We start from the raw sequence: 15053 nt of genomic DNA, 5'->3' as shown, positions 1-15053 counted from the left end.
CATGTTCCTGTTCAGGGTGGAGCTGGAGGATAAAATAACACAAGAAATTGTCATTGAAAGTCAATATCTGTGAAATTCAACTGGCTGCATTCACAGAACCTGGCGTTAAGATCTGGTTTCTGGTTTCTATCTTGAACCTCTTTTCCATAACCCAGTCCTCATTTATGAACTGAAGCTCTACTGAAAGCCTTTTGCTGTGTATGCTCATGCTGCAGTACAGCGCTTGTGACCTTTAACAGCACATTCACATTCCTCTGATCACAGGCTCCTTAAGGTTGATTAATACCCTCTAGTCCAACTGCTCACCCATCACCACCATTATGCTCACCATCAGACGGCTAAAAACTCAGCAGAGATGATAGATCAAGCACAACACTGGATTTGGGATGGCTAGAGATTCCTAAGATATTGAAGGGTTGCTTGCAGGTGGTGTTGGCTCAGGTATTCACCCTGCATCCCACCTCCCGTTCTGTTTGGTTGAGAATCATGCATTCTGCAATTTCACTTTGTAATTCAAAGCCCCTTTCTTTATCTGTTGAAAAACTGATCTAAAACAAGCCAAGAAGACTCCGTTGGAACTGGTGGATGCAGAACAAAGGCATCCCCAAAGGACAAGTTGCACTGTTTGATGAACATTATTGGATGAGAGTTAAGCTAAGATTTAAAAAGTTCTGGGGCTGTCTCTGAGCATCAAATACAGAGGAAGCCTGCATGATTCCCTGAGAATGGATACCTCCTACTTTGGTGTAGGGTGAAGGGAACACTAGCAGTAACTCCTATCACAAAATGTCACGTGGCTCAGACAAAAATGCCATCAAGAGGGGGCTTAATTAGGAGCAACAAATGGTCACAAGATGGTCTTAGGGCAGGGAAGTAATCTACGTATGTGACATTGATTGATGCTATTAGTTCTTAACAGCTTGACTCTAGAGGGGCTGTTCTTCTTTGGTGACCTAGTTTTAAAAGAATAGATGGCTCCTGTCTATTACAGTTTTTAATGCATTATTTGTTCACTGATGCCATAAATGTGCCTGGCATAGCAATTGGCCTTGGTATATCCAGTGACTGAAAGCAACAGTTGTTGCTGTAAGAAATGCAGTACTAAGCTTGGTCTGCCTGTAGCTGACAGCCATCAGCTTGCTCCTCAGGCAGGTTCTGTCTGGATGGAATGAAGGGCATGAAATACTGATGTGCTCATCAAACGCTGCTTGTTAGCTTAGAGACAAGGTGTTGAATAGGTTTGTTCATGCATTGAAAACACGTTACTTAGCTGCCTTCATTTTAGCTTCAGAAGAACACGTGCAGAATACAGAATTGATTAAAAGAAATAAGAACTGTCTGCATAGAACTTACTCTTTCCTTACACAGGAGAATCAAGCACACGTTTGTATGTGAGTACCTCTAGAGGTGAAACTCGATCACCCAAATGTAATGAGCAGAGACATTACAATCAGTTCTAACTGTATCTTCATGCTGTGCTGAATAAGCCTGAGTCAGGATGTAAACCACTTTCTCTTTTTTTCTTCAGATGAAGCCATTAATGTTGTCAACAAGCCCAAAATGGCTCCAGAAATATCAGTCAGTCCTTCTGAAGACCTGGAGCTAGTGTGTGAGGTGTCAGCTGCAAGCGGAGCTGTCGTATGGAAGAAAGATCAAACAGAGGTGAAGCAGGACCAGAAGACAACCATCATCTCCCAGGGGACGCACCGCAAGCTCATGGTCAAAAATGTGACCCTGAAAGACCAAGGGAGCTACAGCTGTGAAACAAAAGATGACAAAGCAACATTCCAAGTGAAAGTCAGAGGTGAGAAAATGCTTGGAATCCCAGAGATAAAGGAACGCTTCATTTGGTGTGTCTTGCATTTGGAGGATCAACTGACAGCCTCTCTGGTGCAAAACATTTTGGCTCTAGGACTTTCTTTGTCATCTAGTCTCATAGCAACAGTTTTCTACATGTGCTTTTCCATCCAGGAATGAATTACTGCAACAAACCATAGGCAAGGAGGGTAACTTGTGCAGCTCTTGTAGTCAGCTGGTGTCTGCAGGGTTACAGTGCAAGAGCACACCAGGCATGCAAGGAGTGAGAAAAGGGGAGGTGTTTGAAGAGATCTGGTTACAAAATTTGAATGACACAATGAGGTGGAAAATGCCACTAATCAGACTCATAAATGGCCTGGGTTGCAAAGGCCCACAGTGCTCATCCAGTTCCAACCCCCTTCTTTCTATGTGCAGGGTTGCCAACCAGCAGCCCAGGCTACCCAGAACCACATCCAGCCTGGCCTTGAATGCCTGCAGGGATGGAGCATCCACAGTCTCCTTGGGCAACCTGTTCTAGAGGGCCGTTCCCTTCTGATTTACTGGAAATGTAGAGAGACATCAGAAGAAAAAAAGATAAGATAGGAGGTTCAGCAGTGCATGCAGGTGTTCTAAATCTCATGTCCAAATCTGCTATCAGACTGCAAAATGTTTAGCTTTGTGATATGATGTGATATGATATGATATGACATGAAATGATATGTCTATCATTTCCCAAGGCAAAATAGAGGGGAAAGTATTTTCCTGTCTTAGTGAGGCATCACGATGCTCCCTGTGAAGTGCAAGTATAATGAAAACGGGCAACTGGAGTAAGCTCTGCAGCAGACTACAGCAAAACTGTGTGACTCTTGTGATGTCCCTGCAGAGAAAGAAGACGTGTTTACAGAGAAAGACAAGATACAAAAGGAGATGAAGGCTGCACCAACAGAAAATGCCACGCTGAGCTGCGAGGTGGCCCAGGAGAAGATGGAGGTGAAGTGGTACAAGGAGGGGAAACTGATCACCTGGAGCAAGAAGTTCAAGGTGGAGTCAGAGGGCAAACAGCGTCGGCTGGTGGTGAGCCAGGTGGAGAAGAAAGATGCAGGGGAGTACAGCTGCGAGGCTGCTGGCCAGAAACTCACCTTCAAGATTCATGTCACAGGTGAGACAGGTGTTGTCTGAAATACAGCAGAGAACAGTAAAGTAAAATCTAGTTTCTATTATACAGTGATCCAGTTGCAGTAGTCTGTGCTGAGGTTTTTTCCCTAGACTTGATTGCCTGGGTTTGTAGAAAGTATTTGGTTTTAGTATGGCACAAAGACCTGTTTCAGTCTGTCTGTAGAATAATAATTACTGATATATGTACAATGGAAGCAATATTCAAGATATTATTCAAATCTCTCCTGTGCCTGAGATCCCGAACTGTAATTCTTGTTCACCGAAACATTTGACTAAGATAAGTATGTGCAGTGAGGCTGGAGTGCATGTTCTACGTGCAGCCTTTTGTGGCAGGAGAAGCAGGAACTTCTCCTAGTAGTACACTGCCTTTTTACTATGCCTTTATGTTGGAGGCTGCATCTGGATAGGTGAGTCTGCTACTCACAGTAAGAGACCTGGTAGAGCTGACTATTCCCAGAGCTCAAAGTAAAATAGATATCTGGAAATCACACACAAAGAACAAAGGACTGCATTGGTGAGCATATTTCCTTTGTGCCTTTGACAGTCACAGTTGTGGCAATGGTAGATGCCATGAGGAGTCTGTTCAGGAAGCCAGGAGTACTGTTCTGGGTCATGAAAAGGCAGCCAGTGGTTTGACTATCACACGTTTATGTGTTTTGATGTTTCACAGTGGGTCTGAAGTAAAAGGAACTCAGGTTTTGGTTGCCTGCAGGACAGATGTTCTTTTGGGTTCAATATGTTTGCATAGTGACTTGCAACCATGGGACTGGTGTTCAAGGACCCTCTTGGTTCCTTCAGTTCCTAGGTTCTTTCTTGCCTAGATTTGACACTTAGTTTCAACAGAAGAGCTGATATTCTCTAGTGAAGGCTATTAGTTTGGGCACAAGTGGTAACCTAAACCTGTTCCAAGCTGTACATACAAACCTGCAAGATGGTCTCATTTCAGTCCCTCAGTCAATACTTTTTCTTTTCTTCCCTCAGAGCCAAAACCTGTGTTTATAAACCAGGAGAAGGTGCAGAAAGAGCTGAGTGCTGCCCTGGCAGCAAGTGCCTCCCTCAGCTGTGAAGTAGCACAGGATCCAATCTAAGTAAAATGATCCAAGGATGGAAGACTGCTTGCCTCCTCCAGAAAGTTCAGAATGGAATCTGTGGGCAAAACACGGTGTCTGGTTGTGGAGCAGCTGGAGAAGAAAGATGCTGGAGAATACATCTGCGAGGCTGCTGGCCAGAAGATGACCTTCAAGTTGGAAACAACTGGTGAGCATTTGCTTTGGGAACACTAAGCAGCTTTGGTGGGATGTGGATGTGGGGGAATGGGTGGTTTCATTGACATGAGAGAACAGGCAGTGATGCTGTGAAACCAGATGGATGATGCTCAGCCTGGCCATGTGCCTCAGAGCTGTTTGCTCAAGGAAGCCAAGTGTAGTTGTGGGTTTGCTCTCAAGAGCACAGTTTGGTAGGGATGAGTTGGCGGTTGGACTAGATGACCTTAGTGGTCTTTTCCAGCCTTAGTGACTCTGTGGTTCTCTGCTTCAGGAAAGACCTACTCGCTGACTTACACACGTGTCCAAGTCAAGGATGCCGCAGAAATAAAATCTGTAGCAGAAAAGGCAGAATCTCGTGCCCATCTTACAGTGAAAGGTAATTATGCTTCTGATGATGATTTTGCTTAAATTATCTTATGTTATAAACCAGCTAACATCCTTTGCTTTAATGTCAAGGAAGTTAAACACCACCATGACCTTTCACAGAAATAAAAGCTCCAACCTACCTGCCTTTCTGCCCACAAAATATCCAGCTTGTCTTTTGGGATTTACTTTGCTAAGTAAAACAGGCGATTTTCTTAGGAAGTTGATTTTCTACCTTTAGACTTCAGATTTGTGTTTGAACGTTGAGGGATAAAAACATAGCTTGAATTTTTCTTCATCTTCTCTGTATGTTTGAAATGAGCACAGGTTGTGTTTTTTTTTTAATATATACAATGTTAGGGTATATATATGATGTTAAGTGTGGTAAAGAAAAGGGAGACATTTGAGTTAGCACAGTACTCAAGAGTTCAGTCCCCAGCTTTGCCACTGTTACAATTATAAGGGCAAGAACATCCTGGAAAATGAATTTCTCCTAAGTAGAGTCATTACATTTGAGCTACAGAGACCTTTACTAGGAGAAAACTCGTTGTTCAGAGCTACGTTGCTGTATTTAACCAAAGTAATTATCAATGTCTGTGTTTCACTGATCCTCTATTCCATTTCGTAATGCGAGGAGTTTGATATCGAGATGGGAAGGTCATGATTTGATTTGGATGTTGGACTGGGAATCAGAAGATCTGGGCTCTCTTCAGGTTGTCAGTCTTATTGTCTGACTTCTTAACAACTTTCCTTTCTTTCTACTACTTTTTTAATGATGTTTTAAGGCATTTTGAGCTGATAGGTGTAGTGTTCATGTGCAGTAATGCTGACATGAGTAAGTAGGGTGATAATGTATGGGTTTTTTATATTCCTTCTAAATCTCTGCTTTCTCTTGTTCCATCCTTCTTAAAGAGCAATCCATTAATCTAGTAAAGGAGCTGTGTGATGAGGATGTGACTGAGCCTGAAGAAGCCAAATTTGAATGCGAGATATCCATTCCTTCTATGAAACCTCCCAAGTGGTATCTGCGTGAAGAAATCTTACAGGCTGGCAGAAACTTGATTATGCAGCAAGAAGGCACCATCCACCGGCTGACCATACCGAAAACCACCACTGATATGACAGGCACCATTCAGTTCTCAATTGGCAAATCCAAATCCACAGCCAATCTGCTCATCAGAGGTAACGTATCCTGGCTTGATTTACATCATGAAGATGAAGAATTAATTAACGTACAGTCTTCCTTCACTGGAGTCTTTGAAATATTGTGTGTTTTCTGGAGGGTCTGCTCCATTTCCTTTTAAAAGTCGTTGGACACTAAATAAGACAGCTGCATCTCAGTAAAAGATCTGTTTGAATAGTTGTGATGTGCTTACTATTCAGACCTACAGAGCTGAGGTTTTGTCCTTGGCTATACCAAAGAAGTCATATCAGGTGGAATTAATTGTATTTCTGAACTAGACAAGTTTAAGTTTGGTAGCACCTAAATTTGATGCAGTTTGTCATTGATTTCATCTGAAGGAAACTTCCAGGCTTCTTATCTGCTGTTGTCCCCAGCGTAAGAGTCTCCATTCACATCCTAAAGTACTTGTTATATTTTCAACTCACTCTTATTTGAAAAAAAGCCTCAACTGGGAGCAATTTAATAAGCACAGAACAAGAGCTGGACCTTGCATTTAGTAGATAATATACAGTATTACTTTATAGAAATGTAGTCAATGGCATTCCCTATAGGCAATCGTTTGTTTTATCTTTAGAGTGGTTCAAAGAACAATTGTGAACATGGAATTAATTGGAATGGAATACACGCAAGAGACTTTCCTCTTCTTCCAATTGTCCTCATCCTTTCTTCTCTTCCACCCCTGTTTTGCAGATTACCATTTACAAATCACCAGGAAGTTGGAGGACAAGACAGCTTTGGAACGTCATTCTGTCATCCTGTCCTGTGACTTCAGGCCTTCTCCAAAGGTTGTGAAATGGTTCAAGGGCCACACACCCATCGAGCCCTCTGAGAAGTACAAGATCAAGAGGGATAAGCATTCAGCAGAGCTCAAGATTCTGAAGCTGAAGCCCGATGATGCTGGTGTGTACAAGTGCAAGGCAGAAATTGCAGAGACTGAGGCCACGCTGACAGCTGAAGGTATGAGCATGGAGGGTGGCCTCTTCCATGTCCTATTTCACCTCAGATTTCTCTTCTTAAGGTTCTTATTTTTGTAACAGTTCACCTTGTTTACCCACAGCTCGCAATGTAGAAGTGACGAAGCACCTGCATGATGTGGAAACTGAAGAAGAGAGCTCTGCTGTCTTCTCCTGCGAGCTGTCCCATGATGATGAGGACGTGGAATGGTTCCTGAATGGCAACCTCCTTTACACCAACAATTACAATGACATCAAGAACGTTGGCAGTTGCTGCACACTGACAATGAGTCAGGTTAAGCCTGAAGATGCTGGCACAGTGACAGTGAAGTCAGACAAGGTGTCAGAAAGCGCGCGCCTGAAGGTGATAGGTGGGTCTGGTCACAACCCTCCTGGATGTAAGAGATGCTAAGGAGCTCCAGTTCATTCTATTGTGAAGCAATCCTGCTTCTAAAGCTCACCTCTCTGGGGTGACAAGTTATCAGGGGCTTTCTTCCAGTGGAAGGTTCCATTGCAGCAGATATCAACGAAGGAGGATGGTTTTGGTGTCCTGCCAAAGCATTCCATTGCTTTTTATCATCATTTTACTTAACACAAGAAGAGTTACAGGAGCAATTTTTTTACTGCTTCAGTGCCATGCAGTGTCAATGCTGTTGTCTCCAAGGATTTATGACTGCAGGGAGAGATCAGCTTATCCTCTTAATCCTGTGGCCTGCTGTATGAGCTCTGCTCCATGTGAGGGCAATGCCAGCTCTCCAGCTTTAAAAGAGCTGCATCCCAATAACTTCATATGATATCAGTCCCACCCACAGCAATGCAGGCTGTCCCTCCTGTTCCCTGTATTCTCCTACTGATTAGTTCAGAATTCCTTAAAGCGCATTCTGTCAAGAGACATGAAACCGCTTTAGGTTCTATATTGGTGTTGTCAGTACTGGTAAAGATTTATTGATCTCTCCTTAAAAAGCTGAAAGCAACTGGAAATGTCTCAACTTCTGTATCACGTTGTTCTGTTTTGCCTGTTTAATTGCAGAGAAGCCTGCTGTCTTCATGAAGTCCTTGGATGATGTTTTTGGTGAGGAGCGGGGTGTGATTAAATTGGAATGTGAAGTCTCTAAAGAGAAGGTCAAACCAGTGAGGAAAATGGACGGTGATGTGCTCACTTCTGGCAACAAGTATGAGCTGGTACAGTCTGGGAAGACCCTATGTCTCCTTCTCCATGACCTCGAGAAGCCAGATGCAGGTTTCTATACCTGTGATATTGGCACTGATGTTGCCAAGTCAAATGTCGGCGTTCAGGGTAAGTACTGTGGAAAGTGAAGGAGTGCTAAAAGCACATTCAGTGTGGTCACTATGTCTTACACCTATTCCCCCACGAGCCTTAATAGTTTCTACAATAGAACAGTATTTCTGCAATTTAGCGCAGTGATGTCTGGAAAATTCCCATTGCTTTTGAAGTAAATGTATCTCCTTTTGCCATGAAAATCACAAAAAACGTCAAGAATGTCCTGGAAATGTTTCCTTTCTAAACATCCCTAAAATGGAGAAATGGTTTGAACACCAGTAGGGGTAGGATGGTAACAAATTAGCTAATAGAAACATTTAATGTCTTGTCGTAGGCAAAACCCTTTTTCTCACGCAGCATCCTAGAGTTGTCCTCTCTGTTAGGTTTTTCCCTCTGTAGCTCATTGAATCTTCATTGTGCTCCATGGACTGAGCTGCTCTCCTTGTAGTTCTTCCAGAGCAAAGCCAAGAGATTCACGTCTCTTTTTTTTTATAGCTTTCTGGTAATTCTGAGAGGAGAATGTCTTAGAGAATACATCAGTGAGGAACGCAGCCATGATCTGCAAATCCTGAGTTCAAACACCAGTACTGCTACTCACATTGGTCACGAATGCCTTTTCTCCATCTAAACCTCATACTAACCTATCTCTTATCTTCCAGAGCTGAATATTGGCATTAGCAAACGGCTGAAAAACACTGAAATCCAGGAGGTAGAAGATTGCACTTTTGAATGCATTCTGTTCCATGAAAGCATTGATGAGTTCAAGTGGACACTGAATGGAAGCAGAGTGGAAAGTGGTGGGCGATTTAAAGCTTCTAACGTGGGTTGGTAAGAGACTCTCCTTATCAAAAGTGTGACTCCTACTGACTCTGGGGAAGTCGTTTTTATTGCCCGTGGTCTAACCTCCAAAGCCTCTCTGTCTGTGAAAGGTAATGAGATGGGAGAGAATCTGGGGTCTGATTCCTTCAACTGTCTTCTGATAAGATTGTCATGAGAGCTAACTCATAATATGGTTAAAGTGAATAGCAACCTTCTACTTGAACCTTGAAGCACTGAGAATTTCTCTTAAAAATAAGTAAAAGGAGGAAACATTTTACACAAATGTGAGAACTACCCAAAGCACTGGGGTAGTGTTGGCAATGAGCATCTCACTACAGCTTGTTCCATTACCAGTAAATCAGGAATGATCTGTTGAGGCAACTGTGGGAGCAAATATCCTCTAAGTATAAGCTGAAGGGATGGCCTTCACATCATCTAGCTGTACAACAAATTCCTATCTAGAACATGTGCATCTGAGAGCATCATCTGAGGCTCCCAGTGTGATCAGTGGAGAGAAGGAAGAGGCAGTTTTCAGACATGGTTCATCATCCTCAATGGGGTAGATTTAAGAGAGAATTAATGGTGCCTGGAATTCTATTGTCTGTACTTTACAGATTACTGCTGGCTGTAGGATGGCGTCTGTTGCAAGTGCCTCTCTAACTTATCTCCAGCATGTAGATGCGTGTATTTTGAGAGAGGCATCCTACCCTAAGTGTATGTTACTCAAAAAGCATGTTTTCTTTCAGAAAAACCTACTGAGGTAACAAAACAGCTGGAGGATAAGACAGCAGCAGCAGGGCAGGACATCAGCCTGAGCCGTGAGCTGTCGAAACCAGATGTGAACATCAGGTGGTACAAGGATGGCAAAGCAATCAGAAAAAGCCAGAAGTACGACTTGCAGCAGGAGGGAACTGGGGCCATTCTGATCATCCATGACTCTACCGCCAAGGACAGCGGGGAGTACACCTGTGAGACAGAGGACTCTGAAACAAAAGCCAGGGTCACTGTGCAAGGTGAGTTGAAAAGCACACTGGGGATGGCATGTAGAGAAGTCGAGGTAAATATCTGCAGCCTGTGGGTGATGTTTTTCTCTTCTGTTTCCTTGAGCGGGATCAATTCTTAGTTTTCAGAAAATATGGTGGATTAAAATATTTTAGTTAAAATAATCTCTAAACTGAATGATAAATGGCATGAGAAAGCAAAGCTGAGAACTAAGCTCCAGAAGAGAAAACAAAGTCCAGTATGGCATATTTAGAGACAGGTGAAGAACCCTTGAGCGCACTGAGGAGTACTAGGATACTCTGGAATGTCTCTTGGGCTCCCTACAGCACACATACTTGCTCTGGGGCATGTCTGGATGTCTGTAGAGCTAATTGCGGGGCCCTGAGAAACCTCTGGGGCACATTAGGGGGCACTGGTTTCCATGTGAGTGTTTCCAGGTTCCCAGAAGTCAACAGGGAAGCCTTTGGAGACCCCTTGGGAAGACTCAGTGGGGCCCTAGAGTGATGTAGCAGCTTGTGTTGGTTGCATCTGCTTGGCAGGGAAGCGAGTTCCCTGGTGGGAGCTGACTGACTGGGAGGTGATTCCCTTGGTTTAATTAATTTAATTACCTGGATTATAATTAAATAACACTGTTCAGCGTTCAATCAAGATTATATTTTTCCAAAGTACTGCAGTCGTGCATCTGTAGCAGCTTTCCTAAAATATATCGAGTTTATTCAAAATTCCAGTGATGCTCCTAAAGCACTTGAAGTGCATTTGAGGTGGCGAGTGACAAAACAGCTCTGAGAGAATCATCATCAAATCAGAACATTGGAACGGTAACTAATAGCAGAGATTCTGATAAGAATATTTAAATTTTCAAATTGCCTTTTTCTATAGTTGTATTTCACCAAGTTTCATCAATATGCACACTGAAGAGCTGACTTGCTATGTTTCTTTTTATAAAAAATCATGTGTTACAATTGAGAAAAGAAGGTATAGCATGTAACATCCTCCAAGTAAAGTGCAAAAAACATTTCTTCACAGTTCCAATTAATGTCTTATGTTTTGTTCAGACTCACTAAATGATGTATTTCAGGGTACATCACATGGGAATATAAGAAGATTATTCAGAACAGGAGCTGCAGAGCAAGATGAACAGCATGTGAAGGTAAGGCCGGGAACCAAGGACACAGCTTTTGTGTCACTCAGCCACCTGTGGCAGAGGTCAGGATTTCAGCAGGGATTTCTGCAGACGTTCCTTGAACACCCCCAGGGTGGGTGACTCCACCACCTCCCTGGGCAGTCCATTCCAGTGCCTGGCCACCCTTTCTGAGAAGTAATATTTCCTAATGTCCAGCCTGAACCTCTCCTGCCGCAGCTTGAAAACATTCCCTCTAGTTCTATCAGTAATGACACGAGAGAAGAGGCCGACCCCCAGCTCACTGCAACCTCCCTTCAGGAAGTTATAGAGAGCAATGAGGTCTCCCCTGAGCCACCTTTTCTCCAGGCTGGACATTCCCATCTCCGGCAGCCTCTCCTCATATGGCCCCATTGTGCTCCAGACCCCTCACCAGCTTTGTTGCCCTTCTTTGAACACGTTCCAATGCCTCAGTGTCTTTTTCTCAGTGAGGGGCCACAAACTGGACACAGAATTCGAGTTGTGGCCTCACCAGTGCTGAGTACAGGGGGACAGTCACCTCTCTGCTCCTGCTGGCGTCACTGTTTCTGATGCAAAATGTATGTAAGTGTCACATGTGTGACATCCTTTTTGATGGAGTTCTGTGACTGGAGTTCAATGGATTTGAGAGCTGACTTGAAGCCTGTGGGCATCACCCAGGAGTTGGGGTGAGAGGATGAGGCGTAGGAACAGGAACCTCTTTGGTCGTTATTAACTCCCAACTTTTTGGTCAGGAATCTCTGTGTGTTTCTTTATCATGTAAAGAACAGAGTCATGGTGCAGCTTGTGAATGAATTGATTCACGCCTGCTGATTGGTGCTGTTCTCTACAGGGAGCTGTAATGGAAATGGACACTTGTTGTCCACTGTCCAGCCCCGTCCCGTGTTGGATTTTCTGGGCTTTGAGACACGTCTTCCAGATGCACTTTGTGTTATTTCTGATGTGTTGACCTGTTGAGCTCCAGCCCCAAAGGAGGATTCAAGTACTACCATTGGGAATGTAGTATTTCTTGCTAAACAGAATTCGTGTGCACCCTTGTCTTTCGTCTGCACAAAGGATCTTGTAATCATCTCTGTCTGTGTTTCTCTTAGACCCAGAGATGGAGCAGAGAGGAACACAGACTTGGGTGAATCTTCATTCAGGAGCAGGGACACGTCATGCTCATCTGAGGTGTCTGGCTGACAGCAAGAGCAGAGAGGTAAGTTTCATAGGGTCGCGTGCCCATTTTATTTTATTTTTCATTCATGATGCATAGAGGCGTTCCCCAGACAAAGTGAGCATTTCTCAACTGGACTTTCTAGAAATGAGCTAGGCAGTGAAAATGGGTTTGAAGCATTCCTAAGAGCCCCGCAAGAGAATGCTGAGAGTTAATCTGGCACCCTCCTTTGGAAACATCCATTGTCTGTCAGCTCTTCAGCTGTGCCCTAACACCTCCCATTGCGCTGCCACACCAGGATAGAATTCCAAGCCCACACTGAGTCCTGGAATGTTGTGGTGCCGTGTTGGAATCAGACGTGACCACGTGGTCTTGGCTCCCCGCCTTGTGGGGGGTCATGGTGGACCAGGCTGTTGGCCGTTGGTGATGTCATAAGCGGCTGGAATGAGGGGAGGAGCGGTGCGTTCTGTGTTCCTTTGTGGGTGAGCTAGTGGTCGGAGTGGTTGGTTGTCTTGTTGTTCTTGTGCCTTTTGTGCCGTTAGTTAGTTAGTTTTGTTAGTTAGTTAGTGTTGTTAGTTAGCGTTGTTAGTTAGTTAGCGTTGTTAGTTAGTTACTGTTGTTAGTTAGTGCCGTTAGTTAGTTAGTTCCGTTAGTTAGTTAGTGCCTTTAGTTAGTTAGTGCCGTTAGTTAGTTAGTGCCTTTATTTAGTGGCTTTAGTTAGTATCTTTAGTGCTTTTTCTTCTCACCGTCGTGTGCAGCAGCTTGTAGGTAAGCTGAGCTGACGTGGGATGGATGGGTGGGCAGTGAGGTGTTGAGAACTGCTGGCTGTTTGAGCTCACAGCACCGTATTGCTTACTCTTGACCATCAGACGTAATTTTCCCAGGTACACACGTTCCAAAGGGGGTATCAGTAAAGTTGGCACCTGTCCCGTGCTTCTTCCATTGTCTTTGCTCAGTAGTGGAAGCATTGTAAAGTTGCTGGGCGGACAGGCATCACGTAGCCTGAGACTCAGCATGTCTTGCAGCAAGTGGGTGGGACAGTTGTGCTGTGTGTGTTATTCCATGACAGTCTTAGCCCTGCTCACTGACCTGCTCTTTCTCTCTCCTCTCCTCACCCTCCGCCCACTGCCTCGGTGCAGCTTTTGCTCTCATTTCATCCGAGCAAAGCGACAAGGAACTGCTGCAGATAGCTTGAAGTGATCTCACTGCCAGGTACGTGCCATTTTTTGTCCCCCCGCATGGTTTTGCCGCAGGGTATGCGCGGGTAGCTCTGAAGAAGTCTGTCCATACTGTGCTGTGTGAATAGAGAAAACAGAAGTGTGTTTCTGCTCTGTTCCAGCTGTTCACACTTGCTGTGATGGGTGCTGCGTGCAGTGGGATCAGCCGTGAGCCTGAGTTGGCGGCAACAGAGGTACAGTATGAAGCTCTGGCCGGTCTTTTTTCCCTGTGTTGAGCCATTAGAAGGAGCTGCAGGTGTACTCTCCTGCAGGAAAGAATGGGCCAAAAAGGGCCTGGCCACTTGTCTGTGCCAGTGCCATTGCTGATTAGTCTGGGTAGAGAGAGATGCATCTTTGCATGGCCTGGCAATGCACGCCAGAAAGGGAAATAACTGTGATGAGACGTGCAGCTCCTTCTGAAGTGCTCCTGATAAGGACGGAGCGCATTTGCTGCAGCTTTCTTTGCAGATGTGCTCCTCACTTTGAAATCCTCCTGGTTTGTCCTCATCTTCTGACAACGGCCTGTGCTCTGTTTTGCAGGCTGATAACATGCGGGAGCCGCAGCTGGTGCGTGCTATGTCATCTTTAAACGTACCAGCAATTGCGGCAGCCCATGTTATTAGGAGCCACGTCGCCCAGAGGCCGGATGAGCTCTCTCTGGAGGTAAGCAGTTCCAGGCGTTCCTTGTTGTTGTGCACAGATGTAGTATAGAGTGTGAACGCCTCGGGAATACTCTCATATTTTGTGTCGTAGAAGAAGGCTTTTGTTTTAGCTGTGCTGAAGCTGGGATTGATGTTTCAATCTTTTGCAGGTTGGAGACATCGTGTGCATTGTTGATATGCCACCAAAGGAGATGAGCCCCTTTTGGAGAGGCAAGCGTGGCTTTGAGGTAGGCACACATTTTTGACTAGAGAGCACAGCTTCAGTAGAGTCGGGAATCTCCGGTTGGAGCTGCTCTGCCTGCACAGGATGGCTTCTGGATGCAAACAGTTGCCCTGTGTCGGTGTCAGAGGACCTTCCCTTTGGCTCTGGGCTTGGGCTAATGCCCACCTGTCTTTTTGTTCTTATTACAGGTTGGTTTTTTCCCTGGTGAGTGCGTGGAACTCATCAGGGGAAAACTGCCCGAGTCCATCCTACATTCATTGCCAAAGCCAGGTGCGTATTTTACATTTGACAATGCGGGTTAGTAAAATGGGGTCTGAAGGTGGCTTTCAGGGGGTTCATTAATGCCCGAGTTGAGCAAGCTTAGAAAGAGAACTGCATTAAGCTCCTTGGGCACCTCCAGGGATGGGGAAAATCCGTTCTTGCGTGTCTTTGTTGGGAACATGCTTTCTGTTGTTACGTGTTCTGTTGAATGTGTTGCACTCGGCCTCGTCCAACCGAGCCAGGGCTGAAATGAACTTGTTTTTTTGTTTTGTTGCGCAGAGCCAAAGAAACGGGGCAAGTTCATCTCCTGCCTTCGTTCCCTGTTGAAGGCCTGCCCCAGGAGAGCGAAGCAGCCTGAGCCTCCAACATTCTCGGGATCCATGTCCCTGCTTGACATCGTTGAGAGGTATTTAGCCAACAGGAATTGAGGGCTGAGCTGTAGGAATGGAAGCATCCTCTGCTGTTTGAAACAGAGCGCTTTTCTAAGCTGTGTTTCAGCAGAAACCAGGCATTGCCAGGAACAGGCAACTATTGG

At 44.8% G+C, this 15053-nt stretch overlaps 1 protein-coding gene across 1 annotated transcript; it reads left to right on the top strand.

Annotated features, from left to right (window-relative positions):
* The first annotated feature begins 6383 nt into the window (after nucleotides 1-6383).
* Nucleotides 6384-8054, top strand: LOC146755530 (immunoglobulin superfamily member 22-like). The gene is made up of 3 exons (XM_085525529.1): nucleotides 6384-6409; nucleotides 6822-7108; nucleotides 7768-8054. The coding sequence occupies exons 1-3, from the start codon at nucleotides 6384-6386 to the stop codon at nucleotides 8052-8054; spliced, it is 600 nt and encodes a 199-aa protein (XP_085381655.1).
* The last annotated feature ends 6999 nt before the right edge of the window (nucleotides 8055-15053 follow it).

The sequence above is a fragment of the Coturnix japonica genome, chromosome 32 (genome assembly GCF_054131305.1).
Source record: "Coturnix japonica strain WE chromosome 32, WE-NBRP24, whole genome shotgun sequence".
Taxonomy (NCBI): Eukaryota; Metazoa; Chordata; class Aves; order Galliformes; family Phasianidae; genus Coturnix; species Coturnix japonica.
The sequence above is the reverse complement of the archived record's forward strand: the minus strand, read 5'-3'. Positions and strand labels throughout refer to the sequence as shown.

Coding starts and splice junctions, on each gene's coding strand:
- LOC146755530 (XM_085525529.1), top strand. CDS start 6,384: ATGGAATTAATTGGAATGGAATACAC. Junction 6,410..6,821: donor TTAATTGGAATGGAATACAC/GCAAGAGACTTT, acceptor TTTTTGTAACAG/TTCACCTTGTTTACCCACAG. Junction 7,109..7,767: donor CGCGCGCCTGAAGGTGATAG/GTGGGTCTGGTC, acceptor GTTTAATTGCAG/AGAAGCCTGCTGTCTTCATG.